Source organism: Drosophila erecta, unplaced genomic scaffold, assembly GCF_003286155.1.
Source record: "Drosophila erecta strain 14021-0224.00,06,07 unplaced genomic scaffold, DereRS2 tig00000055-arrow-pilon, whole genome shotgun sequence".
Classification (NCBI taxonomy): Eukaryota; Metazoa; Arthropoda; class Insecta; order Diptera; family Drosophilidae; genus Drosophila; species Drosophila erecta.
Genome location: NW_020825200.1, coordinates 962,058 through 986,912, shown reverse-complemented (window position 1 = coordinate 986,912; position 24,855 = coordinate 962,058). Strand labels below are relative to the sequence as shown.

At 48.2% G+C, this 24,855-nt stretch overlaps 4 protein-coding genes across 6 annotated transcripts; 2 read left to right on the top strand and 2 right to left on the bottom strand.

Moving 5' to 3' along the window:
* Positions 1–1,224: 1,224 nt before the first annotated feature.
* LOC6543357 lies at positions 1,225–2,481 on the bottom strand. 2 transcript variants are annotated; one of them, XM_001968188.3, is made up of 3 exons: positions 2,210–2,481; positions 2,021–2,144; positions 1,225–1,969 (listed from the first exon to the last, which is right to left on the bottom strand). In XM_001968188.3, the coding sequence occupies exons 1-3, from the start codon at positions 2,416–2,418 to the stop codon at positions 1,727–1,729; spliced, it is 576 nt and encodes a 191-aa protein (XP_001968224.2). In that variant the 5' UTR covers positions 2,419–2,481; the 3' UTR covers positions 1,225–1,726. The 2 variants fall into 2 exon arrangements, with proteins under 2 accessions (XP_001968224.2, XP_026835212.1); XM_026979411.1 differs by having other exon boundaries at positions 1,601–1,969; positions 2,206–2,384.
* A 1,091-nt stretch (positions 2,482–3,572) lies between these two features.
* LOC6543143 (probable serine hydrolase) lies at positions 3,573–5,368 on the bottom strand. Its single transcript, XM_001968187.3, has 3 exons — positions 5,147–5,368; positions 4,874–4,960; positions 3,573–4,587 (listed from the first exon to the last, which is right to left on the bottom strand). The coding sequence occupies exons 1-3, from the start codon at positions 5,244–5,246 to the stop codon at positions 3,749–3,751; spliced, it is 1,026 nt and encodes a 341-aa protein (XP_001968223.2). The 5' UTR covers positions 5,247–5,368; the 3' UTR covers positions 3,573–3,748.
* Positions 5,369–5,387: 19 nt separating this feature from the next.
* LOC6541749 (WW domain-binding protein 4) lies at positions 5,388–6,804 on the top strand. The gene is made up of 4 exons (XM_001968186.3): positions 5,388–5,523; positions 5,579–5,651; positions 5,708–6,432; positions 6,513–6,804. Coding segments are annotated over exons 1-4 (1,017 nt in total). The 5' UTR covers positions 5,388–5,521; the 3' UTR covers positions 6,730–6,804.
* A 249-nt stretch (positions 6,805–7,053) lies between these two features.
* On the top strand, positions 7,054–24,634 carry LOC6542008 (arf-GAP domain and FG repeat-containing protein 1). Of its 2 annotated transcripts, XM_001968185.3 has the most exons (6): positions 7,054–8,275; positions 20,804–21,615; positions 21,998–22,447; positions 22,606–22,800; positions 22,860–23,179; positions 23,611–24,634. In XM_001968185.3, exons 1-6 carry the CDS (start codon positions 8,106–8,108, stop codon positions 23,647–23,649), a joined length of 1,986 nt encoding a protein of 661 aa, XP_001968221.2. In that variant the 5' UTR covers positions 7,054–8,105; the 3' UTR covers positions 23,650–24,634. The 2 variants fall into 2 exon arrangements, with proteins under 2 accessions (XP_001968221.2, XP_015015206.1); XM_015159720.2 differs by lacking the exon at positions 21,998–22,447.
* Positions 24,635–24,855: the final 221 nt, after the last annotated feature.

Genomic DNA, 24,855 nt, shown 5'->3' with positions numbered 1-24,855 from the left:
AGGCGCTGCTCAGGTGCTCACACTCACCCCGATCCTCACCTGATGACGTGCCCAGTTAGGATGCCCAAGCGTGGCCCACTCGCTGGCCCACTCGAGTTCTTCGTTGAGCACTTCCTTGGGTGGGAATCGATCGCACATCCACCTCCCGATCCAATCCGATCGGATCTCCTCGACGTGGCGCTTTAGTCGGACATGAAAATAACTTAAGCCAAACGAACAAACTACTAGGCATCACAGTTTGCATTCCCTTGGCCCAAGTAATTCGCTGCCCGGGATGGTGGTGGCTCCAAGGCGAAGCAGCTACACGTAGGCACCTTCCACACTGGGTGCCCCACATCTGCCGATCGGATGGATCGGGGCGGCACTACATGCACTTGTCGCGACTCGGAACGTAACTGAAACGTCGGATTTGACGGTGAAGTTTAAAACACCAGCTCCCGACGAAGAATCGGGCCCACGAAGTACACCCAGTGCCGTCGATCGGCCGTCCATATCTCACCTGTACAGGTGCGAGTGCAAGGAGCTCGGGAGCGGAGGCGGCAGCGGGAGCGGGAGCGGGAGAGCCGAAAAACAGAAACGGAAAGCAAATAAATATGAAATATTGAACTGGAGCAGAAAGTGGGTGATATTTTCGAGATAGCACTCACACCCGAGCGTGCGTGCTGTCTTTGTATTGGCCATTAAACGCTGCTGTCAACGTAGCCGAAGGGCTGAACAGAAAACGAACCTCCATGTCGCCCCACAATTTGTCTCAATAGATTCCGTCGTGGCTGGCCTTATCAGCCCAGGTAGTGCGCACAGGTGAGGGTGCTCGCTGCCGCTCCCGCACCGCTCCCTTTACCTGCGACCCGGTCGGGCGCATCCATTCAAGCCACCTCACAACTCGGGTCACTACCATAGTGCCCAAATGCTGATCTTCATTGCGTTAATATCTGAAACAGGAGGGAATGCCAAGACGTATAAGATCAAACTTAGCTGTAGACCCAATAATGGCATTACAATACTTGTAGCTATCATCTGAGGGCTTAGTTAGAGTAGCACTTCCCTTAACCCAACTCGATGATCGGGCACGACTTTTTGACCCCAGCTGTACCGCCCGACTCCATTCGCTGGAGCAATGTGCTCCACACTGCCCTGTCGTCGCTGTCTGACTTTATCAGAAGACAAGGCGAACGAACATGCCAGGAGAGCCATAGTGTTCTTTGATGTTTGCACGAGACGGAGTGTCGTTAATTGATTTATTACCCAAGTATATTGCCTCTGCTTCCTTTCGACCTGTTGTAGTCAGATTTGGGGATGTCCAAGTGGTTAGATGGCCAACTAATTAGGTAAATGTGTTTGCTCTGATGTTGCCTGACTCCGGGAGATATCTTCTCGCCTTGGCATATATATCTTCAGCGGCGATAACGTCGAGGGTGGGAACATCGTCGTCGATGGCGCACTTAGATGATTGGGATGGCGACAAGGTGGTTCGCTTAGGCTCCGTTTCGTCATCCGTTGTTTGCTTCATTTCGATCATTGTTTGAAGTGGGAACAGAAACTGAGCATACAACCCATATCCATTTCACCCGGCATTCCCATTCTCCCATTCTCGATTCAATTTCCAGCAAATGTGTGCACTTGCGGCGTGTTTATTCAGCTTGGCAATGTCTCGCTTGTGAACAATATATACAACTGTATCATGTATGGCCACACGAATTGCTCGAGTTCCAGGGAAAAACATGTCTTATAGGTCGGTCTGCTGCCTCTTGGCCTCTATCACATTCTGCATGACCAGATCATAGAGGTTTTCCTCCTCCTCCGCCTCCTCCTCGGTGTCCTTTGGTTTCTCCTGACCCTGGCGGTCATCCTCCGCGTCCTGCAGACTCTCCAGCTCCTTTCGGTAGTTGTGCAGGGCTTGCTGGAGCAGCTTCTCCACCGGGGAGTAGGTGGAACGTGATCTCAAACGGGCCTTGGCTATTTCCAGGGCCTGAAATGGGACTGTCCTTAGGCACCTGTGATATCCTAAGAGTTGGCTCACCTTCAAGGTGTTGGTGTTCCGCAGGAGAGCCCCTTCGTAGGACAAAACCTTGGCAGCAGGTGCACAGATCGCGGTCTCGGCCAGCTGCTCGTTCTGCCGTTCCAGTTTTAGTTCCTCGGCTTGCCTAGGATGTAGTAAATAACACTCAATGTAAATTACATCCCTGCACTTGACCAAGGGCCCACCTACACCTTCTCCAGCTTCTGGTCGATCTCCGCTTCGAGGGCCATGTATTTGTCGTTGATCTCCTTGATGAGGTCCATTGTGCGTCCTTGCAAACGAATTTTGTAAACAAAAGCCCAAACAAACGAGTTGCCATGCAACGGTACTTTGTTGTGGCCGTTACCAGGCGCTGCCAGCTGTTTGGAAATGGTTGGAGACCGACAGAGTTGCCACATGGATAGATAAATATAACAGTAGCTTTAGCCCTTGAGATCCAACGGTATTTTGTGAAGACTTTGAAAATATTTTGTGCACCTTTAAGTAAAGCTATTTTGACCTAAAATTAAAATTAACGTGAGCCACAACATATTGGATATAAGCCGAAATCGAGAGCGTAGGAAGATAACATATTTCAGAATGTTAATGGGTGTACACATGAAACCCCATGTTTCTATATCAATTGGTTGTAAACAGTTCAGCTTTATCTGCATAGCCAATAAATGCGAAAGTAATTACATAGGAAAATGCGATAGCTTATCTTCACATGATTTATATATTCTCAAATAAACCAATTTTGTCAACTGTCGTATTAGTTTGGTGCTCGAAATTAATTATACCCGTTACTCGCAGAGTAAAAGGGTATACTAGATTCCTTGAAAAGTACGTTTCTATCGATTAGCCGAAAAACGTTTTACTACGCCCACTCTACCGCCCACAATCCGCCCAAAACTGTCACGACCAGAAGTTTGAAAATGTAAAATTTTCTTTTGAATTTTTTTTACGCAATTTCTACCGACGTTCCAGAAAATGTCGAAATTTCTCGTTTGCACTTTCCCTATATAAGTAACGGGTACCTGATAGCCGGGGAACTCGACTATAACATTTTATCTTGATTTCATTTCAGCTATCTTATAATCCATAAGTTGTTATATCCGCTTTATTGTCCATGACAGATATAAATATCTAGCAGACGCAAAATATTTTCTAGGTGGAACCTTTTCCGGTCTTTACGCCTTCAGGCTATAATCTCTGTTTGATCAAATTACGACTTGGGCGCGACGAACTTAAATTTCTTTTATCTACTTTAGTGAGTAAAGGTGATTATAGCTTGCGATATCTTATGGGACCTTCAATACCATCAAGTATCCATATTTTGGTTCATAGGTCGAGAAAAAGTCTGCGAATAAAATATTAAGGAGCTATTACTATGTTTTCAATTGAATTGTAATGATGACTCGCTAAACACCTCAATAAAAGTGTTTTTAACTATGACTTGCAAAATGAGAATGGTAGACATGAAAAGATTTCTTTTCAAGATATTTTACTTAACACGCAATCAAAGTCCAAGTTGCAAGAGCATACCAAGTTGTGACGAAAAGGCACTACCTTGTTTGGTCATAAATTTGTGTTTATTATCTGCCATAACATTTAGATCCCCGCAAATCGGGCATATACCTTTGTTCACTGTCACATCACATGTGGGATGAAATACACTAACTATATACATACAGTATTCTCTACCTAGCCGTCTACTTAAGTAATTTGCTACTCATTCCCGATGTAATCTCACGCCTCCTTCAGGAATTTGTTGATATGGGGCGCCACTAGTTCCGGGGTGACCAGGTGAAGGTGATGGGTGCCGGGCACCTCAACGTACACCACCTTCGCGGCATTTTGCCGCAGCGTGGCAATCACATCCGCATACACCTGTGGCGTCTCGAACTTCATGCCGGGAATGCCCCGTATGTTGAGCACGCGACAGCGAATCTGGCGAGCGTAGGCCAACGTCTGCTCGGCGGTGAACATGCCCAGGAGGCTTATTTTCAGCCGCAGATCCCTCGCAAACAGATAGCCATCCTTGCTCGGATTGTGCCGCATTCCCCTGTTCATCAGCACCCGAACCGAAGGCTCATCCACGGAGCCATCGTATGCGTCCAGCACCAGTTTGATCATCTCGTCGTACGAGTAGCAGGGCTGCTTGCTCTCCGGCAGCGTTTCGTAGTCCAAGAACTTGTCCAGCGCCTTGCCAGTGCCCTCCGCCATCCGTTGAGTGCCGCGCACCGTGGGACCCGCGATATCGATGTTGATCAGCTTCTCCACCTCCGTGGGAAAACTAGCCGCGTACATGAAGGTCAGAGCTCCGCCCAGCGAGTGGCCCAGCAGGGTGACGTTCTTCCAGTTGTACTGGCGCACTATCCGGCGAATCAGGCATATGCCGTCCCAGAAGATGAAGTACTGCATGCCCATCGGATAGTGGGAGGATTTGCCGTGCCCGGGAAGATCGATGGCCAGGATTGAGGTGTCCGCCGGAAGCAAGGGGCACAGCCTGTCGAAGCTGCCGCAGTTGTCCTGCCAGCCGTGCAGAGCGATGATGGGCTGCCTCTCCTTCGAGCCCCACCACTTGGCTGCAATACGGAAAATCGATTAATGCGCCGAATGAAAAGGTACACAGCTTGGTGCCATCACGTGCATGCTAATAGTACCGACAAATCGGGTGATGTTTTCAAAAATTATTACTCAGAAAGCAATTGAAGAGATAGCGTTGTGTGGTCAAGTTGCCTGGACAAGTTTAGTCCACCGAAACTATCAAAATAGTCTTCTTTTCGCGCAGCTGCGTCGCATCAAAAATCACGTCAGATTGCCATGAATGGTCGATGCTGTTGATAAGGAAACGGCTTGCAGGTGACTCACCCTCAACGGTTCCCCAGGGAACGGCGATGGAGAACTCCTCCCAGCTGTTCTCGCCCAGCAGCTGCAGGGGCTCCTCCGGCTGGCCATCTGAAAACGAGGGAATTCACATTCACATTAGCAAGACTACAGCAAAATCAAGCTGTGACGAAATCGGCTGTCTGGTGAAATCGCCCCTAAGCCAGGTGAAGCGCAACCAGCGCAAACTTCGGACTCAGGTGCGCAGAGCGTGCGAATTGGTGACCTGACCACGACCTCCTCCTCCGGTTTACTCACTTGTTTCTGGCGAAGGTGACGCCGCTGGAGATGGCGTCGCTGTTGTTGTTGCCACGCGTGTCTGGCCCATGGCTAATTGCTGCTCGGAAGTGGTGCGCATCAGGCGAGCTCCTGCCTCGGGGAATCTCAAAGAGCGACTAACTAAAGTTAGTTTCGCAAAGTTTCCCGATCCGCTGAATTCGATTGTCGATAAGTATTGACAGAGCTGTCAATTTGCCGGGGGAATGGCTAGAAAGTCAGATACGGGAATATTGCTCAGCACTGAGCACAGCCATTTCTCGACTAGGTGGCAACGCTCGCACATTGTTTTCATTTGCAATCGCAAACAAGAATTAATATTTCTTGTATTTTAGGCTACTTCACTGTGAAATAAACATGTAAGTTCATGCTATTACCTTCCAACTAACCATAGCTAACTCTTGATCCCGACAGGACCGAGTACTGGAAGTCAAACGAGCGGAAGTTCTGCGACTTCTGCAAATGCTGGCTGAGCGACAACAAGGCGGTGAGTCTATAAAGTAAACGCGACTTTTGGCACACCAATGACCCCTAATCCCGCAGAGCGTCGCCTTCCACGAGAGTGGCAAGCGGCACAAGCTGAATGTGGCCAAACGGATCACCGACATCAGCCGCAACAGCGAGAAATCGGAGCGGGAACGCCAGAAAATGGACGCGGAGATCCGCAAGATGGAGGAGGCGGCCATGAAGTCGTACGCCCAGGATGTCCATTCCCGCGGCGACATGACCGCCAGGTCCATCAACACGGTGATGAGGGCCACCGCCTCTGCGTCCGCCTCAGGCGCTGCTCATTCCTCCGCTGGAAGATCCCGCCAAGTGGACCCCATGCGCCTTGAGGGACTCTCCGACGAAGAAGAGGACCAGCGGCGGGTGGCTCCCGGCAAGGTGACCAGCGACACAGCCGTCCCCGAGGCCTCCCTCTGGGTGGAGGGCAAGTCGGACGAGGGACACACCTACTACTGGAACGTCAAGACGAATGAATCCGTGTGGAAGCCGCCGAAGGAGGGCTACCTGTCCTACGAGGAGTACGAGCGCATCAACCAACTGGCCATCGATCAGCAGGAGCTCTCGCAGGCGCAGGAATCTCTCAAGTTTCGCGCCAATGCCGATGAGGAAGTGGCGAGGGTGAATCGTGAGAAGATGAAAGCCTTCCGGAAGACCGATAATCCCAAGGAAAAGAAGCAGAAGGAGGAGAAGCGTCTGACATTCAAAACAGAGGAGGAGGCGGCCACCAAGGAAATTGGACAGTGGCAAACTGTCGAAGTGAAGTAAGGTTTCCTTAACAATTGGATCCATACTGCTCACTCGGTTCTTTTGCATTTACTGATAAATTCATTGATTTTTGTAGAGCGCCTGAGGAGCCCATCGATTGGCAGCTACCCAAAACGGATTACTACAGTGCTGCTCCCGTGGTTTCCGCTTCCACTGAACCAGAGCCGCCAGTCAAGAAGTTCAAGGAGAAGACGATAGGCGGTCTGGATGCGGAGATAGCCGCCACTGCGCCTTCCACGTTCAAGAGGAAGTTCATCAAGAAGGGAAACAGCCGCCAGCGCGTCGAAGATTAGGTACTCTGTTAGGGTTAAGCATAATGATAAGGTTTTTAAGTGTTTGCAATTATAAAGTGAGATGCGTTCAAATAATATTGGATTTCATATAGCTATTATTGCACATTTATTAGGACTCTGGCTGATGAATTTCGTTCAAAACATTGCATCGATTTGCTTAAACTAATATGCATTAATTTCCAAATCATTCTAATTCATGATTATGATTTTTAAATTCCGATAACAGTTAACGATTTCTGTCCGATCGGTTTGTGTCCCTGCTTAGTGGCGGCACATTTAGCTCTAAAAACGCCTTCCAATTTTAGTGCATTTTCAGCGACGACCCGCGGTATATTTCCCCCGCCCGCAGACGGTCACTCTGCTGCTGTTGTTGTTGGCGAGCGGTCGAAAATTCCGTCGGAATTGCGTTGAATCGAGTCGCGCTGTTTTGTTTCGAGTGCGCTGTGCTGTTTGGTTTGGTTTCGTTTCGCTGTTCGTTTGTTCGTCTGTTCGTCTGTGCGCTTTCCATTCGTCTTCGATTCCGCACTGCAAACAAACCAGAAGCAGAAGGGGAAGCAGCAAAAGTGGCGAGTGCAATCGCAGCGTCGAAATTTCAATTGAAATCCGTGTGGCAATTGCAGTGTAAATAAATTGAATTAAAGCAAAATTCTGCAGTCGAAGCGAAGGAGTGAAAAGTAAACAATAACACGGGCAATCGAAAAGTGGTTTTCGATAAATTACACCGCACACACACACACACACACACACCTGTGAATGTGTGCAAAGTGAGTGTGTCAGTGTGCGTCGAAGGAGAGGAAAGGTCAAGCCGAAAATTGCGTAAAGGAATTCGAAAAGATTAGAGGGGAAAGGGGAGTTACGTCAGTTTCGCATAAACGATAAACAGCTTCGATTCCCTGTGCGATCCCGATAGGCAGCCAGAACGATAAGCAAAAAACGATAACAGCGGAAATTAACGTCATTTTGGAGTAGAAAGCAGCCGATTCCGATATCGATATAAATTCCCGAAAGAATTCGAAAAATCAGACAAGATTCAGTTCGTGTACGTTTACAACAGCTCCGCGCCCCACGCCGCCTCCTCCTACCGCACCGCCGTCGCCCCCTTTGCGCCCTACGCGGCCGAGCGGTCCCCCCACCACCACCCACCCCCGCCCCCGGAGGAGCGGCTGCCCTCGGATACCGAGCAGCTTGCTGGATCCGATCAGGATCGGGCTCAGGGCCAGGAAGAGGAAGAGGCGGAATCCGAGGAGGAGCGCGCAGGTAGCGGACCCTCCGACAGGCCGCTCATCGCCGCAGCAGCGACAACAACAACGACGACGAGAGTAGCACCGGAAGCGGTACCGAAGGCAGCGGCCCAGGGAGCAACAGAGACGGCGACAATGGCGGTGGTGCGCAAGAAACAGGACGACAAGTACCTGCTCGCCCTGCGGGAACTGGTGGCCAGCGGGACGGGGGGCAATCGGCAGTGCTTCGACTGCGGCCAGAAAGGACCGACCTACGTGAACATGACCATCGGATCCTTTGTCTGCACCCGCTGCTCCGGAGTCCTGTAAGTATCCGCCTTCTTGTATTCGGGTCGGGATAATGCAGGGTAGTCCCAGGGAGGGTCAGTCCAGGAATCTGGCATTAGTCGCCTGCTCGGTGGTCTTTGTTTCGAAAATATAACTTGGCAATTCATATTTTAGCTATTTCTTTGTTTGATGTGAACTCCTGCGTTCACCAGGTATTCATGACAGCCCTGAACAGATGGAATACTATTTCCCATACACAATATATTGTGCAAGTTAAATCTGCTCAGCTCAAACCAGCTTGTGATTTGCAGAATAGCGATGGTGGATTATGAACTGACAGTTTTCTAAGATGATCTCCTAAAATCTTCAACTAGCAGGAATGTAAATACATTTCATTTGTGACAACGCTTTCTTGAATGGCAATCGCTTGAATTCACACGTACTCTTATCAAAAAGCTGGCTCCCTAACTTGATAACTTTATAACTACCAAATGGGCTACCCCCGGGAAATTCCGCTGTATTTTCACCGCTTTTAGATTTCGAGCAAATCTAGGTCCTCATAAAAAATGCCTTAAGTGGACCTAGACCTAAAAAGAGAACTGAAGATTGAGAAATATCATCGGTTCGTGGACCTTCTTGGTCAGCCGTGTTATCTTCGCTTGAATTGAACTCAATTTGAACTCGACCGACGTTCATTTTCGATCGGTGGCCGAGTGGAGTGACCGATAATTTAAGTTCGATGCAATGTCCGATCCCGGCACCCATTATTATTTCGTATTGTGTGTGAAAGCGAAAGCAATTCGCCAACAATTTCAAACAATTTCGCACAATTTGGCTTCCTTTCTTTTTCGAAATGCAAATCGAAGACAAAACTTTCAATTGCGCGACATCGCGGCGAACGAAATTGCTTTGTCTTCGCCGGCGGCGCTTTCTATTCGTGAGGAGTGCTTTTGGTGAGGAGACGTCTTCGAGGACCGCCCACATGGCGGTTGAGTTGTGGGTGTCCTTGGCGCCGCTCAGGTTTTTACCCCTGGAAGCAATTTGGCAAATTGGCTTTGATTTGTGAGCACTATGGCTAAATTGGGGTCATATACTCGTATTAGCACTCCGCCGACACTGCATTTCATTTGATTTACGCATTTCCGGATCAAGCACATTACATGATTGCTCTTAAACTTCCGCTTGGCCCAGGTCCAGATGCCCAGTCTCCCACGAACTGTGCCCCAGATTGTGGCCTCTCAATTGGACAGCATGCGGGCTCCTCCGTTGAGTTATCTCTATCATCGAAACCAGGTTGAAAAGTAGCCAACTGCACTGCGTTCGCCCTGCTGCACTCTGCAGCCCCAACTCTTCCCTCGATGACTCATGGCCCATTCCTCAATCTTCGGTCCTCAATCCCCAGTCCACAGTCCTCAGTCCTCAAGCCTCGTTGCCAACTGCCAAGGGAAACAAATGTTGGCATGTAAATGAAAAGCCACATAAATGCCGGGGACACCGAACGATTGCACTGCGAGAAAGAGTTAATGGGCGCTATCATCGTAGTTGCCATACATAAGTGGTCCTTCGGGCCGGATACTTCTGCGGCTATTGAGCTACGTTGCATTCGCAGGTCTAACGACGTGCGTGAAAGCGAAGTGAGCCACGTTTCTCGCTGTGTAGCCAAAGGGGTGTGGAAAGGTACTGCAGCAAATAGGGGACTCGGCCGGGGAAGGGGGCGTGGCAGGGGCGACAGCAGGCGACAACGAACTTCCTGGCTGAAAATGAGACTGGAACTTCGACTGCGACAAGGGAGCGAGTGCAGGGAATACCAAATGAAACCAAATGAAGCGAACTCCATGAAGAAATGGCTGTGCATGTTCGGCCCGCCTTTGGATATCGGAATCCGCTGCAGACCGGCCGGTCACTTGGAGCGCTTAATGGAGGAAGCGGTTCAGGAATGAGAATGGGCTGGGAGTGGGTTTCAGAATGGGAATGTCCGCGCGGAGACGCGGGGAGGAAAACCCGTCCGACGGCTTTTGCCAGGCCAGGCACAAGCTCGATTGTATTTTTGGGCCGAAGTTGCTGCTGCTGTTGCGCCTCCAATTGCAGACAAATTGTTGCACCTCAATCAAGCAGCAGTCGCCGCCATCTGCTGCCACACCGCATTTCGGCTGCTTGGTTTTTGTGGACTATTTTCGTGGCTTTGGCTTTGGCTTTGGCTTTGCCAGAGTTCAAAGCTTGTGCTGGCTCATAAAAGTCAAGAAACTTGTTGATTAGATAAGGCGAAAGCAAACGGCCATTGGGAGCAGAGCAGAGCACGGCGGAGCACGGCGGAGCAGCAGTGGTGCGCCACTTTCTCAGGCTTCGTCATCATTCCCGCCGCACACAACGCACCAACTACACACAGCAACGGCCATTTGAATACGGAGTTGCCGGCTTAATAGTGCATTATCCAATTATTAAATAACCGAGCGATGTGAATCAGTGCGGGTTCGGGGAAAAGTGGAAAAAACCCATGGAGTCGATGGAACACATCTCTACGAGACCTGCGATTTGTTGGCAAATATTAAAATATTCGGAATCCACTACTTCACTAAATTTCAGTTAGGTTTATTATCGCTCATAATGTTTTCTGTATTCAAAACATTTTACTATCTAAAGTAGTGCGTCATCTGTGCCTTTTTCTAAACCTTCTACATATTACATATGTCTTTATCTTTGAACTGCTTAACTTTCAAAACAAGTCTTTGAGCTCAAATTTTTATTATGTGCGCTTCAGTAGAATTTGTTTTAATATGCTTGAGTCAGTACTTAATATTTTGTTTTTGAACTTTTTTCAAATGTATTTTATCAATCTTCGCTTCTGAGTTATTTCTGTGTTCACGGTTGTATGTTTGCAGTCGTTCGTTGGCTGTTTGTGCGATTCTATCTGTCTGGGAGTCGATGACTATAGTCATGCTATTGCTCACAGATATACATATATGGCATTTGGAGTTCATGTCGAATATGAAATTAGGAAACAATCTGATCTGGAGCTTCTACACGTAGCAATAAACCACTACCTTTCACTTTGATATTAGTTTGGAAACTTTTGGATACATTTTCGCGGGTCGTGTTGTAGGTACATGTGGAGCAGACCCAGACCCCACCCGGTTTCCCTTTCCCTTACCCTCCCCCCCGCGTTGGCATTGCAGTTGCAGTCGAACTGGGCCAACTGCGTTCGAGTGGAGCCCACAAAAGCTGGGAGCACGTCTTTCGCTCTCTCGGTTTTATTTAGCCCGTTCTGCGGCTCGTATGTTAATTTCCGATTATGAAACAGCATAAACATGTCTCCATCTGACAGCCCCGAAAAGAGGAGCACTGGGGGAGGGGGCCACTTTCACCATGCGGTGTCAGCTGTGTGGCCCCTTTTTTTCTGCCTCTATGCGCCGAAAAAGCCAAGACAACAAACGAACAAACTAAAAGAAAAGCAGCCAAAAGACGAAGCGTAAGAGCAATTAAATATAAATACAAGAGGCCGAATGTGTACACTGAACAGCACTCCCATTTTGTCTCTATTCAAAATGCAAAACGTATTCCGCACTGAGAGAAAAGGTCATGCAACGCGCTGTATCAGCTGTATTTACCTAAATTCACAATGTCGTAAGAAATACAAAGCTGAGAGTAAGTATAATGACACTTGAGTAATCGTTAAGCCATCGGATCAACGTGATAAGGCACAGATTATGTTCGCGCAAACACTCTTGAACATGAGGCCAATAGATGGACTCCGTTTTTTATTCGACTGTATTCGCTGTGATTTGAGTTCCTGGAATCAAATTGAGTCGCCCTAACTCGTTTAGCATTTGAGGAAATGTTCGTGAATCGCTTATGAGTTTTGAAGGAAGTGGAAATGGGGGATAGTGGGGTGGGGTGGGGGTCCATAAAGATAGGAATATAAATACAGAGGAGGTGGGGGGTGGGGGTGTCCGGCAATTATTGCGCAGTTTTGATTCAAAAGCAAACCAAACACAAACACTCTCAGAAGGTGTCGTTGTTGTAATTACTGGTTGTTCCTTTGTTGCGCAGTTGTTGTTTATTCCAACACCCACCTCAGCCCCCTTGGCCCCCTCCCCTCCCCCCGCTGAGCGTTTTGGCGCTTGCCTTGAAATAGAGATTTGAAATCTATTAATAATGCAGAGGCGCAAACGCGGAGCGTCAAGCGATTTGGCTCTCGATTTCGAATTCCCGATTCTCATATCTCAATTCTCAATTCTCAGATGTGAGTGCACTTCCAATGCGGAAACATGTGGGCGGGGTGGGGGCGCGGGGTGAGTGCTCCACTTTCGCCCACCAGGCGCCACTCCCTCCCTCCAAAAAGAGCACAAACAGCTGGAGAGAAGGGCCAAATGCCAATTAGGTGTGCTCGATACACCTAAAGAAATAAGGTCAACAAGGGAAACACACAAACTGGAGAATCTTGTGAACTCGGCCGTTTTAGTTCAGGCCTATCCTCTTGCCCCATTGCTGATTGCTAATTATAGTTGGGGAATGAGTTTTTTGCGAGTGTATGCCGGCAGAAAAGAGAGTGCAAGAGCACGAGTGAGAGGCGCCTGCCCACACGGAGATTTATGGTTTCTGCTTGGCCCGCATCCCCATTTTCTCCCTGGGAGGCACATCGTCACTTGGAGCCCGCTGCGTGCCCCAAATGCCCTTTCTGGGATGTCCTGGGGTGAGCTGCCATATGCCATATGGCACATATGTACAGTGGATCAGGGGGATCAGGGGGTTGCAGCTTGCAGCTTGTTGGCGAATCTAGGCATTCAATTAATCAAATTATATGTATATGTCGGCATTATGGAATAAGTCATTTTAGTCATAAAATGCAACGATTTATGGCAACCATTACGGCCAGCCAGGATCCGCCGGAGATGCCATATTCCGGCTGCCCACGAGGCTTTGTCCGAGAAATCTCTTTCCGGCCGAGTGAATGGCTCAATGGCAAATCCGGAGGTCCTTTTGCATTTTTCATTCGCCATCCCACGGCCACCGAAAGAGCTCAAGGCTCTTCTGGCAATTTGCAGCTCTGGCCCAGACGATGGCATTATTAAAATATTCATAGGGCCCCAGTGGAGGGTCCTCGCTCCTCCGAGCTGCTCCTCCTCCGGCCAAGTTTAATTTACATTGTGCGACAAACGCGACAACTGTCAGCGAATGCCAAAAGCGTCCACTCTGCGCCAAAAGCGACTCCAACGTGCACTAGCAAAAGCGATAAAGTATACTGAGTAATGCTACTCCTAAGTTGGGTTTGCTGAAATAATACTGCGAGTGCTGATGACACAACGGGCCACTTGAGCTGCTTGACTGGCTGCCTGACTGCCTGACTGCCTAGAACCAGACCAGAGCCAGATTTCTCGCAGTGCATCCACATAGCAGTGTGAGTTGCATGGCTGGCAGCAGACTCTCGGACTCGTTTGAAGGCGCCCACACAGCTACTCAGGAATGGGGGAGCACATGGGAGGCAGAAGCTGAACGGGAATCGGGTTCGGAATGCGTGGGATTCTCTTTCCATTTGGCCTGGCCTAGTTGGGTAACGCCACCGAGTGAGCGGGAATAAAAACTGCAGAGTCTGTCGTTCTGCTGCCTTTCCAGCTCAGCATAACTTTGCAATTAAAGCGCTCCCCAGCTGGACAGCATTCTGCATGCAGAGTGGGTCAGCGCTTTTCCCGCAAAAAGTTCTACCCGCTCTCCATGTTTTCCGGGCCTGGGAACCCGCGGCGTTATGAATAAGCGAGCTCTGCAGTTCGAGCTCCGCCAGTCGGGGAAATGTTCTCGGGTTTAGTGAAAAAGAGACGGATCGCTGGTCTGCGGCTTTATCTGGTGGCTCAGCCGTGGCTATACGTCTAGTAGCTTGCTTCCGCCAGCCGCAACGACCTTGAATTGTAATTTGCCTCGCACGGAAAGAAAGAGGCATATCACATGTATGCTAAGATGAGTGATTGGGTGATTAATACCTCCTTGATATTATGCACTATCAAGTTCACATCCACACAATTTATTTTGCCGTGTAGGACTCTTGACCGCCGCCTCGCCGTAGAGTCCGGACTTTTGCCTTCCGATCGACTTTGACCCGGAGCCTTGGCTCACTTAGAGTGTTTGTCCAGTGGAGGTCAGTTTCGCACTTGTTCGCAGGGAAAGGGGCCGCAGCCAAATCAAAGTTAGCGGCAATTTTCATTTATTTGCCAAACAGAGAGACATTCACCTAATATTTGTGGAGCCCACTCGCAAGTACAGTGGGCGCTGGGTAATTAATTGTCGACTCGCAACTGGTAATTTCAGTTATCTAATTTATAGTTAAAGACAAGCCATTAATGGCACGTTCAATTGAGAGACAAACAAAGTCTAGAAAACCCAGACTTTTCGTTTAAAGTTCAAAACATAAAGAACATGGGGCACAATTAAATATCACACGAGTGATACAACTAGAATTTCAGGATCAGTAACCCAAAGATATTCATGCCCTAAGTATTTGTATGATCAAATCAATAGTCAAACTAGCAGTGGCAGGGTTCCCCTTAGTCAGTGCCCACTGTGTTTGAAAAGTGCGCGACTCAATGGCCAGGCTTTGTGTCTCGATCCCGTCGCCTTCGCGTTTTCGCCTTGTGTGTCACTTGCGGTTTGAAATTGGAACCTGGCGGCATTTTATTTTTAGCTCTGGATGAGCCGCAGCTTGGCTGGGTAAGCATGAGCTTGCTCTGCCCCTGTAATCCCGAGACAAAGATTGACTCTCAGTGTAATTCCAGGGACGCCGCCCACCAAGCGGCGACGCTTGGTTTTTACTTTGCTCTGCGCTGACTCATCGATGGCACTTCTTTATCTTGAGGTCAATATCAATGCCAATCAATCTTAACTCCGCTGCGAGCGTGCTTTGTGGCCAGTGGCGCCTCTTTGTTCCCTCTTGAGTAAAATTCGTGCAGCGGCGGGGGCATCCAGCTAATTTGTCGCTTAATTGGGAAGTAAAACCAAATGAGGGAGTTGTGCGCGGAAGTGGAGCGATGCAAGTGCTCTGAAGGTCAAGTGGGATGTTTTTGAACAGAATTTATGCGCAGATCAGTTTCGGATGCTTTGGAGGGAGGAACTAGTGCTGTACTGGGGCGTGTTGATGCTATTTCCAGTTCGCATTGTGAGCAGCCATCGATTCCTGGTACGCAGGCCCCTTGACTCCCACTTATCGCACTTGTCGCTCGCAATTTGCATGAATTCCGCTTCGTCTGAAACGCATTTGGCGCCAGACTTCTCCGGCTGGTCAGTTGGGTTCCGAGCTCATCAGCAGTCACTCCGCAGTCGACTTTCAGCAGTCGCATTCCCAATCCCTCTGCCAGAGGTCCGCGATCAAGAGCGCTTCCAACTACTAGATTCAAACGCAGTAAGTTGTGCTAGGTTCTTCCATAGGAAGGAAATTCAGGAAAATTAAATGGATCATTGGGAGCTCCAAAAAATTGTCAGAATTGATCCAATAAATTTCCGTTTCCTGACGCCATTGAAGTGATTTAAGCAGCGAAGTCCCACAAATTGATAAGAATTAAATGATAAATTGTCTTGTTTTCCATTTCTGAGTGGAGCTCGTAATAATTGATTTTAACGTGTATTGATGGCTATGCTGATATTGATTTTATTGCCTTGATGCTGGCCATCCATTTTCGGCTATTTCGTAAGCAGCATTTAGGCCAGTTTCGTTAGAAAACTGGACCACGCCACAATGTGAAGCTAGAAAGAGTTTGGCTCAAAGCGGGGGGCTCTAAAAATTAAATTAGCTCTTTGGAGTGGTCATAACTAACTGTAATAACTGCTCCACTGGCCCCGGAGCCATTCCTCTCCAGCTCTGCGAGATCTCTCCTCCCCTTTCGGTGGCCAAGCAACGAGTCATGTCTTGGGGCAAGGTCTCCCCGTCTCTGGGGTTCTTTGGAAATTGACTAATTGCTTTTTTCAGCCCCAGAGTGAATGTGCTCCCCTCGCACAGCGAGAAAAGGGACACTACAAGTACCACAATACAAGTATATATGTATTTCTCTTTGTGTAAGCCAGCATATACCTACGACTATGTGCTGAATTGGCACCGCTCTTGAACCCCCCACTATCTGGGATCCGTGACTCATGGGAATCAAAAAGAAATGGTATTTATACTCGAGAAATTGCGTAGATGCTTTTGTTTTTGCTGGGTGTCTGTTTTTTGTTTCGCATTTATATTTGCATACCCTCGACGGGGGGAAGTGAATGGCAGTGCTAAACTTGTTGTGCATTTAATCGAATGGACGTGCTGTTTGCTTTAGGGAATTTATTTCAGCACTCTGGAGCTGGGCAGCTGGGTGCACTAGAATTCTGTTCAGTGCATCTAAACGTATTTAGTTAATAGTTTCCGGAACCCGAAAAGCCATTGCTATAGTTGGCGTCGAATGTGTCGGACCAGACGTCAATAAAAATAATCAGTGCTGGTTTGCTTGTTTAGTACCAGTATTCGCGTTATTCATAATCATCGAAATGGCGTTGTCCATATGTGCCCCTTTACTTCCCTCATTGAAGGTTAGGGTGTTCTCCACTTCGAGGCGACTTTTCGTGCATGAAAGGTTCATACTTAAGCTGTTATTATCACAATAAATGCGAAATTATTTTTTGCAGTGGTTTGCTTTTCTATTTACTCGAATTTCGCCGAATCGCCTTTGCACAATGAACTGCGGCTAAATGTCCCGGTGTTATACTATATAGTATGTGGTAGGTCCGATTCAGATTCCGATTCCGATTCCCCTTTTGATTTGATTTGGATTTGCTTTGTATTTGGTGGGTTGTTCGACGTACTCATTGTGTTATTTTCTATGCATATCGCCTGGGTGTTTCGCATTTGTATCTGTATCTGCCGCAACGAGTTTTACTTTTGTTTTTGTTTGAGAGTGGAGCTCAGCTGAGTTCATTTTTTTCACGCTGAGTGCGCAAAATGCGCAAAAACGGGTTTTCCACTTTTGAAGCCAACGAAAAATGCCAGAGTGTGAGTGATTGTAAGCTAAGCTTTTTGTTTATCTGCACTACAGTCGGGCGTCTCTGTCTTGAAATTGTCTCTGTGTTTGTTTTAATTTTCGTTGTATCCACTTGTGCCAAGCACGAAGCGAAACCGAAACCGCCGAGATTTGTGATCCGAGATCTCTGATCGTGGTGCCCATCTCATCCGCCGGAGGCGGACGCTTTGTGGATACTCGGGGCAGGGTGTCGTGGAGGAAGGGGTCCGGCATATGTAAACCTGTGGTAACCTTCCTCAAAACGGCCCCTCAAATCTCAAACGATTCTCAGCTTATTAGCTTAAATGCATCCTTGAAGTCGTCGCCGCCTTTTAAATTCCCATTACACTCGAAGCAAGTAAGTTACTTGCTGGCGTGCAGCAAAATACCTAGAGCTAACATATATGTATTTCAAACACCCAAAGATCTGACTCTTGTGGCGTCTTTATGAGTACGTTCGCTCCTCTTTCGCCGTCCTGAAACTGGATTATTATTTCTGTATCAGAATGGATAGCTCCGCAGGGGGAGGGAACCCTACTCAGTCGTGCCCTTTGCCCTTTGAACTGCCATGACCTGTAAGGTGTGACACAGTTTTCCGATGAGCTGTGAGTTCCAGCGCTGCTTTGTTGACTCTCAATTAGCATGGCACTCTGGCATTCTCTAGCTGTCGGCATGCAGATGTGGCTGGACGAGAATTCCTCGCTGATGACGACGAGTGTGTTCCAATGCGAATCTGTTTGCTGGCTGGGTTCGTACAACAATTAGCATTGCAATGCTAATATTGAACACAGCGCAAAGGGGCTCAGAGTTTGCATTGGAAAATTGGCAACTGAGAGCTAGACAAACGCTTTCGTGCATCCTGTTAAAGCGGTTCGCTGTTGCGAAATCGGGGCTCGAAATTCTCGATCATTCTTTAAGCAGTAAATATATGCATTTACTGGTGTCTGTAATCCAATTGATGATTGAAGGGGCGACTTAGTAGTCGCATCCCATTGGCGGAACAGCGGAACTGTAGCACTCATCGGTAGTAATATATTTTGTATCCGGCAGTTTCTAAGTGATTTCTTTCCCAGAACCGCATTCAAAGTGGCTGGAGTAGCACTTCCCTGGCATATTGCGCGTTTTTCGCATTAACAGAAGACTCAGCTGCATGGAAATTCGCAGTCATTACGGCCTGTGATTGTCAATTACCCTCCTCCCTCTTAATTTTTCCATCTTGACAAAGCGCTTCAAATGCACGCCTAAAACGGTGGGCGTGGCAGAGTGAGTGCCTCCAGTGCCGCCGCTGCTTTTACATTCCGTGTGGAGGCAACTTTCACTTTCTCCGCTGCGGCTGGATTTCAAAAATAGCCACTGCCACATGGCGCATTATTCTGCCTCGGTCTTTGTTTTTGCCACTTGCAGCTGCCACTGCCGCTGCCACTGCCACTGCAGCTACATCTGCATCCACATCCCCATCTCCGCCTCCATCTCCTCCTCATCCGATGCCCTAACGAACTGCCTGTGCGTGCTTCTGTGGATGTGGCCACTCGGAAAACTGGGCACCACTTGAGTGCTGTTTGGCACACACAAAAAACATCAAACATCACGTACCGTGCTCGCCTTAATCCGCAAATGCCTAGTTGATATTTTAATAGGATTAAAACGGAATAAATTATAAGGCAAATCCGATTTGAAAATTATTCTCGCTCACTGGGTTAAAGCTACTAGCTTTTCCTGCGCCTTAAACTTCGTTGCTTTTTGTTTCGAAATGTGCATTAAAGTGTCATTGGATAAGTAGAACACCGAGGATTGGGTTCACTTAAAGATCTAGTCAAGTGTCTATTAGGGAGTGTTGTTTCGAGGGTTTCAAGCACACTGTTCTCTTTCAAGTGCTGTTAATGTGGTCACCATTGTTTGCATTGGGTATTTAAGGTTAACTGACTTAAGATACTTACTAATAGAAGTGATTGAAGAGCGGTGTGATAAGATAAGACAACGATACAGTAAACTATTTGTTACTCCAGTAAAATTCGAGCACACACCTTTCAAACAGAAGGCAAGCTTGGATTTCTTTATTCAATCAAACCGAAGAAGCAGAGGTAAACCTTTTTCTGCCTGTGTAGCGATGGCCTTTCTGTTTTGAGATGGCTTACAAGCCGTGTAAGGCCAGACAACCTCCTGTTGATTTCCGCCGCGGAATCGCAGCTTCACAGATCATTTAGCCGCCGGCGGAAGTCGTCCTCCGCTGTTCAGCTGTGCTCCGTTGGTCACGGGTCAGCCGTGGAGGAGTTGCTCTAATCCAATCCCCTGCGATCCGCTCCACTGCGAGCCCCACTTAAGTGAGAGTTGATTGTTTTCTGGTGAGCACTCAAAGACATCCGCTTTCCTCCTCGCCCCTCCGTCGCTATTTCTGTCTCTAACAGGGACTCCATTTTCCGTCCTCAAATTGAGTTACAATTGCATAAGAAGCATGGGAATGGACGAGATAAAATGACAAAGGACGTCATTCCCTTGGCTCAGATGGCTGTAATGCCATTAGCCAGCAATCAGCAGCTTCTAGAATTTTCGCTGCATGTTCCACATCAGCTTGCCGGTTTTGATACCCCGTGCGAAATGGGGTATATGTTGTGTTATGGACTTAAGCCAACCAATTAACAAATTCAGCAAATGAAAAACGCGATATATTGAGTACTAGCGCATTACAAGCATTCTCTTGGTTCGTGTGCATTTGGTACTCCTGAGCTACAGGGTACCTTCTGATCGTTATACCCATACCTCCTGTTCTATCATGTTCCATGCGGCAACCAGTTAACCAGCTACCAACAACCTACAACCAACTGGAGCCAGCGAAGCGTTCATGTGAAACGTCCAGTTTCTGCTTCCCCCTGCAGTGCATATTTGGCCCTCTTCTGCCACTTTTGCCACTTTTGGTGCTGTTTTTCTGCGGTTGCTGTTGTTGTTGCTGTTGCTGTTGCTGTTGCTGTTGCCGTTGCCGTTGCCATGTTGTGGCCAAGTTGTTGCTGCCACCCGTGTGTACTCGTTTCGTTCGGGAAATTCGTGAAAAACCGAAATTAGCCATCGTTAGGGGCGAAATTTGCTGGAAAACTCTCCACCAGCCAAGGCGCCTCTTCGGTTTGTTTATGGGTTTCATTTTTCATGCCGTTCTGGGCACTCCAAAGTGCTCCAATTGCTTTCAGCCCCAAGGCCAGCGCAATTAATTTGCGCAATTAACTGAAATTGAACGCCTATTTGACGGGTCATTCTGGTGGCTACAAGTGGGTCAGGCAACCACCAACATCTTCGCCACCTGACCGCGAATGGGCGACAAATTGGGCTGAGCTTGAGCAATTTCCGAAATAGAATAGAGAATTGCTTTGGATAATTAGGGAGGATGGTTGTGCATGTTGCAATATCAATTACAGAAGTTCTTTTTGAACATACGCATGTTTTATTACAATATTACAATATGCTTTGGATAATTAGGGAGGATGGTTGTGGATGTTGCAATATTAATTACAGAAGTTCGTTTTGAACATACGCATGTTTTATTACAATATTTTCCATTTGCATCTTTTCCAGACGCGGTCTGACACCGCCTCATCGGGTGAAATCCATATCGATGGCCACATTCACACAGGACGAGATCGACTTCCTGCGCAGCCATGGCAACGAGCTGTGCGCCAAGACCTGGCTGGGATTGTGGGATCCGAAGCGGGCTGTGCACCAGCAGGAGCAGCGCGAGCTCATGATGGACAAGTATGAGAGGAAGCGGTACTACCTGGAGCCGGCCAGTCCACTCAAGTCCCTGGCCAATGCGGTCAACCTGAAGTCGTCTGCTCCGGCGACAAACCACACTCAGAATGGCCACCACAATGGCTATGCCAGCATCCATTTGACGCCTCCAGCTGCCCAGCGGACCTCGGCCAATGGACTGCAGAAAACGAGTAACTCTTCTGGAAAGTCCTCCTCCTCGATCAGCAGGCCACATTATAATCACCACAACAACAGCCAAAACAACAACCACGATGCCTTTGGCTTGGGCGGAGGATTGAGCAGCCTGAACAGCGCCGGTTCCACATCCACCGGAGCTCTTTCCGACACCAGCAGTTGTGCCAGCAATGGCTTCGGTGCGGACTCCGACTTCGTGGCTGACTTTGGCTCGGCCAACATTTTCGATGCCACATCGGCGCGCTCCACAGGATCGCCGGCGGTGTCCTCCGTGTCCTCGGTGGGCTCCAGCAATGGCTACGCCAAGGTGCAGCCCCTCCGGGCTGCTCATCTCCAGCAGCAACAGCAGTTGCAGCAGCAGCAGCAGCTCCTCAACGGCAATGGCCATCAGGGCACTGAGAACTTTGCCGACTTCGATCACGCACCCATCTACAATGCAGTGGGTAAGTTTCCATCTGTCAGCCCGGCTTTCTACTCCATTCCACTAGTTTTTAGCAACAAAGAAAATGCTTTATTGATCCGCTGTTCAGTCGAAATTATCATGATTTATTATTCTGGATATAATTAAACATTGTACAGCTTAGTCTTTTCGAACCAATCACCCATCGAAGCAAACCAAATTGAACATGTAACGAACGCTAAACGAAATGCAGTAGTTTTCAAATAAGAGTTGTGCAAACACATCCCTACGCTCCTGCACCTGCAGCTTGGCATCCTGAAAGATCCTGCAGCTTGCTTGCGCCCTTCGCTCGCCTTCCACTTCGAGCACCCCACACCAAGAGTTCGCATCCACTTTCTAATATCTCACTGTTTGGCTGAATCCAGCTCCACCGACTTTTAACGATTGGTTCAGCGACTGGAGCAGGCGGGGCTTCCACGATCCCTTCGACGATTGCGATGACTCGCCACCAGGCTCCCGTCCTCCAGTTCCAGCTCCTGCTCCTGCTCAAGTTCCCGCAGTATCATCACCGTTGCCAACCGTCCGAGAGGAACCAGAGCTGGCGTGGAACTTTTGGGAGGAAGAGATGCGAACAGAGGCGCAGGAAAAGGAGCCGGAGTTGGGCTACTCCTTTTCGAATAGTACTCCGCCCCTTTCCCCTACGAATCCCTTCCTGCCCTACCTCATCAATGAGGAGCAGCATCGAAATCATCCAGAGAAGCCCTCCTTTTCGTATTCGTTGTTCAGCTCCATATCAAATAGTTCCCAAGAAGATCAAACGGAAGATCATGAGATGAATATTTTAAATGCCAATTTCCATGATTTCTTTACGTGGAGTAAGTTCTTGATTGCCTTGAGTTCTGTTTTCTGTTATGGTTTCTGTTGCATTTGCCTCGCTCCTTTAATTGATCCTGTTTTGTGCCCTGTTTATGTTCGGTTATGATTGCGAAAACATATCCCCGAAGAGTTTTAAACTGAACTCCCCATGTTGCAGGTGCACCCTTGCAGAACGGCCATGCGACCAGTCCGCCCAAAGGCGGAAGTGCAGCGATGGCGCCCAGTGAGGACCGATATGCCGCTCTCAAGGATCTCGACGAGCAGCTAAGGGAACTGAAGGCCAGCGAAGGCGCCCCGGAAGCGCCCACGCCCACCAATGGCAATGTTCAGGCCACAGATGCCTTCGGTGGAGGTGAGTCCTTCACAGTGCTTTTTTCGAGCGGGCCCCGCTAATTGGCCACTTCTTTTCAGCCCTCAACAACAATCCAAATCCCTTCAAGGGCCAGCAACAGCAGCAGCTCAGCAGCCATGTGGTGAATCCATTCCAGCAGCAGCAGCAGCAACAGCAGAATCTCTATGGCCAGTTGACGCTCATACCAAATGCCTACGGCAGCAGTCCCCAGCAGCAGATGGGGCACCATCTCCTCCAGCAGCAGCAGCAGCAGCAGCATCAACAGCAGAGCTTCTTCAACTTCAACAACAACGGATTCGCCATCTCGCAGGGTCTGCCCAATGGCTGCGGCTTTGGCAGCATGCAACCCGCGCCTGTGATGGCCAACAATCCCTTTGCAGTGAGTATGAGAGCCGAATCCAGAGACTCTCTGGACTGATTCGAATTGGAAAGTGGTGGCAAGGAGGCAATCTGTTAAGAGTGAACGGGTGAAATAAAATAATGAAGAATTCTAGATACGTGTTGTTTTCCCTTTTGGACCTCAACAGTCGCACCTTACCGTCAGATACATCCACGACAGATACTTACAATTCCTCTAATTAGCAATCGTAGAACGTTGTGCGCCGTCCATAGTGATAAACAATATCACAGAGCTGCGTAATTCTCTTTAATAAATATTAATCAAGCAAACAAGCAATCATGTGCACGTTAGGCTGTTTCTCACGTTCCCTTGCCACATTAAATCGAGACAGTCGCCGGATTTCCAGACAGGATTGGTTGCGTCCAGTTCAATATTTGCTAAAGACACCATTCTTTCTTTATATCCCACAGGCCAGCGGCGCCATGAACACTAACAATCCATTCTTATGAGACTCAACCCAGGAGAATTCGCCACGCGCCACCTGGCAGAGGCGCTGAGCCAGCGAACAAAGAGCAGCAGCGGAGGAACCGAACCGAAATTAGTCCATTTTACGAACAATAGCGTTAATCTATGTATACATAATGCACGCCGGAGAGCACTCTTTGTGTACATAGCCCAAATATGTACGCCCGAAAGGCTCCACGCTGACGCTACTCCTGGAGGATGGCGGAGGCGGACTGGGGCGTTGATATATTCTTTTACATGGTAACTCTACTCTAACGTTTACGGATACGGATATTTGTATTTGCCGTTTGCCCTAGAACTCTATACTTGTACTAAGCGCCCATGAACACTTCATCCACTAACATAGCTACTAATCCAGATCCTAGTGGAGGATGCAGTTGGTTTGTTTTGCCTGTCCTCGTACTTGTCTTTGTCCCATTTAGCACTTTCGTTGCGGATAAGAACTTTGTCAGTTATTGATTGTGTGGCCTTAATAAGATTATAACTAAATATTATAACGTACGACTATACATATACGGATACAGATTCAGCTACAGATACAGAAACAGACACAGATATATATGCTTTTGTACCTAATGAATTGCTTCTTGTTTTCATTGCTAATCATCTGCTTTCCGTGTGCTAATTTTATATACTTGTACGTGCGATATCGGCCGTGCAGATAGATTGCTCAGCTCGCGAGTCGAACCTCTATGGTTGCACCCACGGCAGACATTTGTACATATACTGTCTGATTGTAAGCCTCGTGTAATACCTCCATTAACAGCCATCCCACCCCAGCCACCCCACCCAACCCATCCATTCATGCATCGATCGAACCCCCAATCCATGACTCAATTCACTGCTCACATGTCCATGTTCAGATAAGAAGCAAGAATTTTTCCATTTTAGCCTTAACGTGTCAAACATTATCGAAGCCTTAAAGTTATTTAAAACTACGAAAATTTCAATAAAAACAAATAAGAACGCTATCATTGTTTTCTTTTGATTCCTGATGTAGTAGTCCACCCGTGAGATCGTTGTAGAATTCTTCGGCTTTTGTCCTCAAAACTATGCCCAATTCAAAAAATATTTTAATGAATTGGCATACTTTTAGGAAGTCTCTTGACAAGAAAAGATGTGTACAAGTACTGTGCATCATTTCGTCAATGGCGATGTAGCCATCTAACGAAGTAGGAGATTGGGGTGCG

Bases quoted from the DNA above. Each gene is read 5' to 3' on its own strand.
- LOC6543357 (XM_001968188.3), bottom strand. From the start codon at position 2,418: ATGTGGCAACTCTGTCGGTCTCCAACCATTTCCAAACAGCTGGCAGCG. The intron at 2,145-2,209 runs GTAGGTGGGCCC...ACTACATCCTAG, and splicing joins GACCAGAAGCTGGAGAAGGT to GCAAGCCGAGGAACTAAAAC. The intron at 1,970-2,020 runs GTGAGCCAACTC...GTCCCATTTCAG, and splicing joins GGAACACCAACACCTTGAAG to GCCCTGGAAATAGCCAAGGC.
- LOC6543143 (XM_001968187.3), bottom strand. From the start codon at position 5,246: ATGCGCACCACTTCCGAGCAGCAATTAGCCATGGGCCAGACACGCGTG. The intron at 4,961-5,146 runs GTGAGTAAACCG...CCTCGTTTTCAG, and splicing joins GTCACCTTCGCCAGAAACAA to ATGGCCAGCCGGAGGAGCCC. The intron at 4,588-4,873 runs GTGAGTCACCTG...TCCGTATTGCAG, and splicing joins TCCCTGGGGAACCGTTGAGG to CCAAGTGGTGGGGCTCGAAG.
- LOC6541749 (XM_001968186.3), top strand. The intron at 5,652-5,707 runs GTGAGTCTATAA...CTAATCCCGCAG, and splicing joins GGCTGAGCGACAACAAGGCG to AGCGTCGCCTTCCACGAGAG. The intron at 6,433-6,512 runs GTAAGGTTTCCT...TGATTTTTGTAG, and splicing joins TGGCAAACTGTCGAAGTGAA to AGCGCCTGAGGAGCCCATCG.
- LOC6542008 (XM_001968185.3), top strand. From the start codon at position 8,106: ATGGCGGTGGTGCGCAAGAAACAGGACGACAAGTACCTGCTCGCCCTG. The intron at 8,276-20,803 runs GTAAGTATCCGC...CATCTTTTCCAG, and splicing joins ACCCGCTGCTCCGGAGTCCT to ACGCGGTCTGACACCGCCTC. The intron at 21,616-21,997 runs GTAAGTTTCCAT...GGCTGAATCCAG, and splicing joins ACCCATCTACAATGCAGTGG to CTCCACCGACTTTTAACGAT.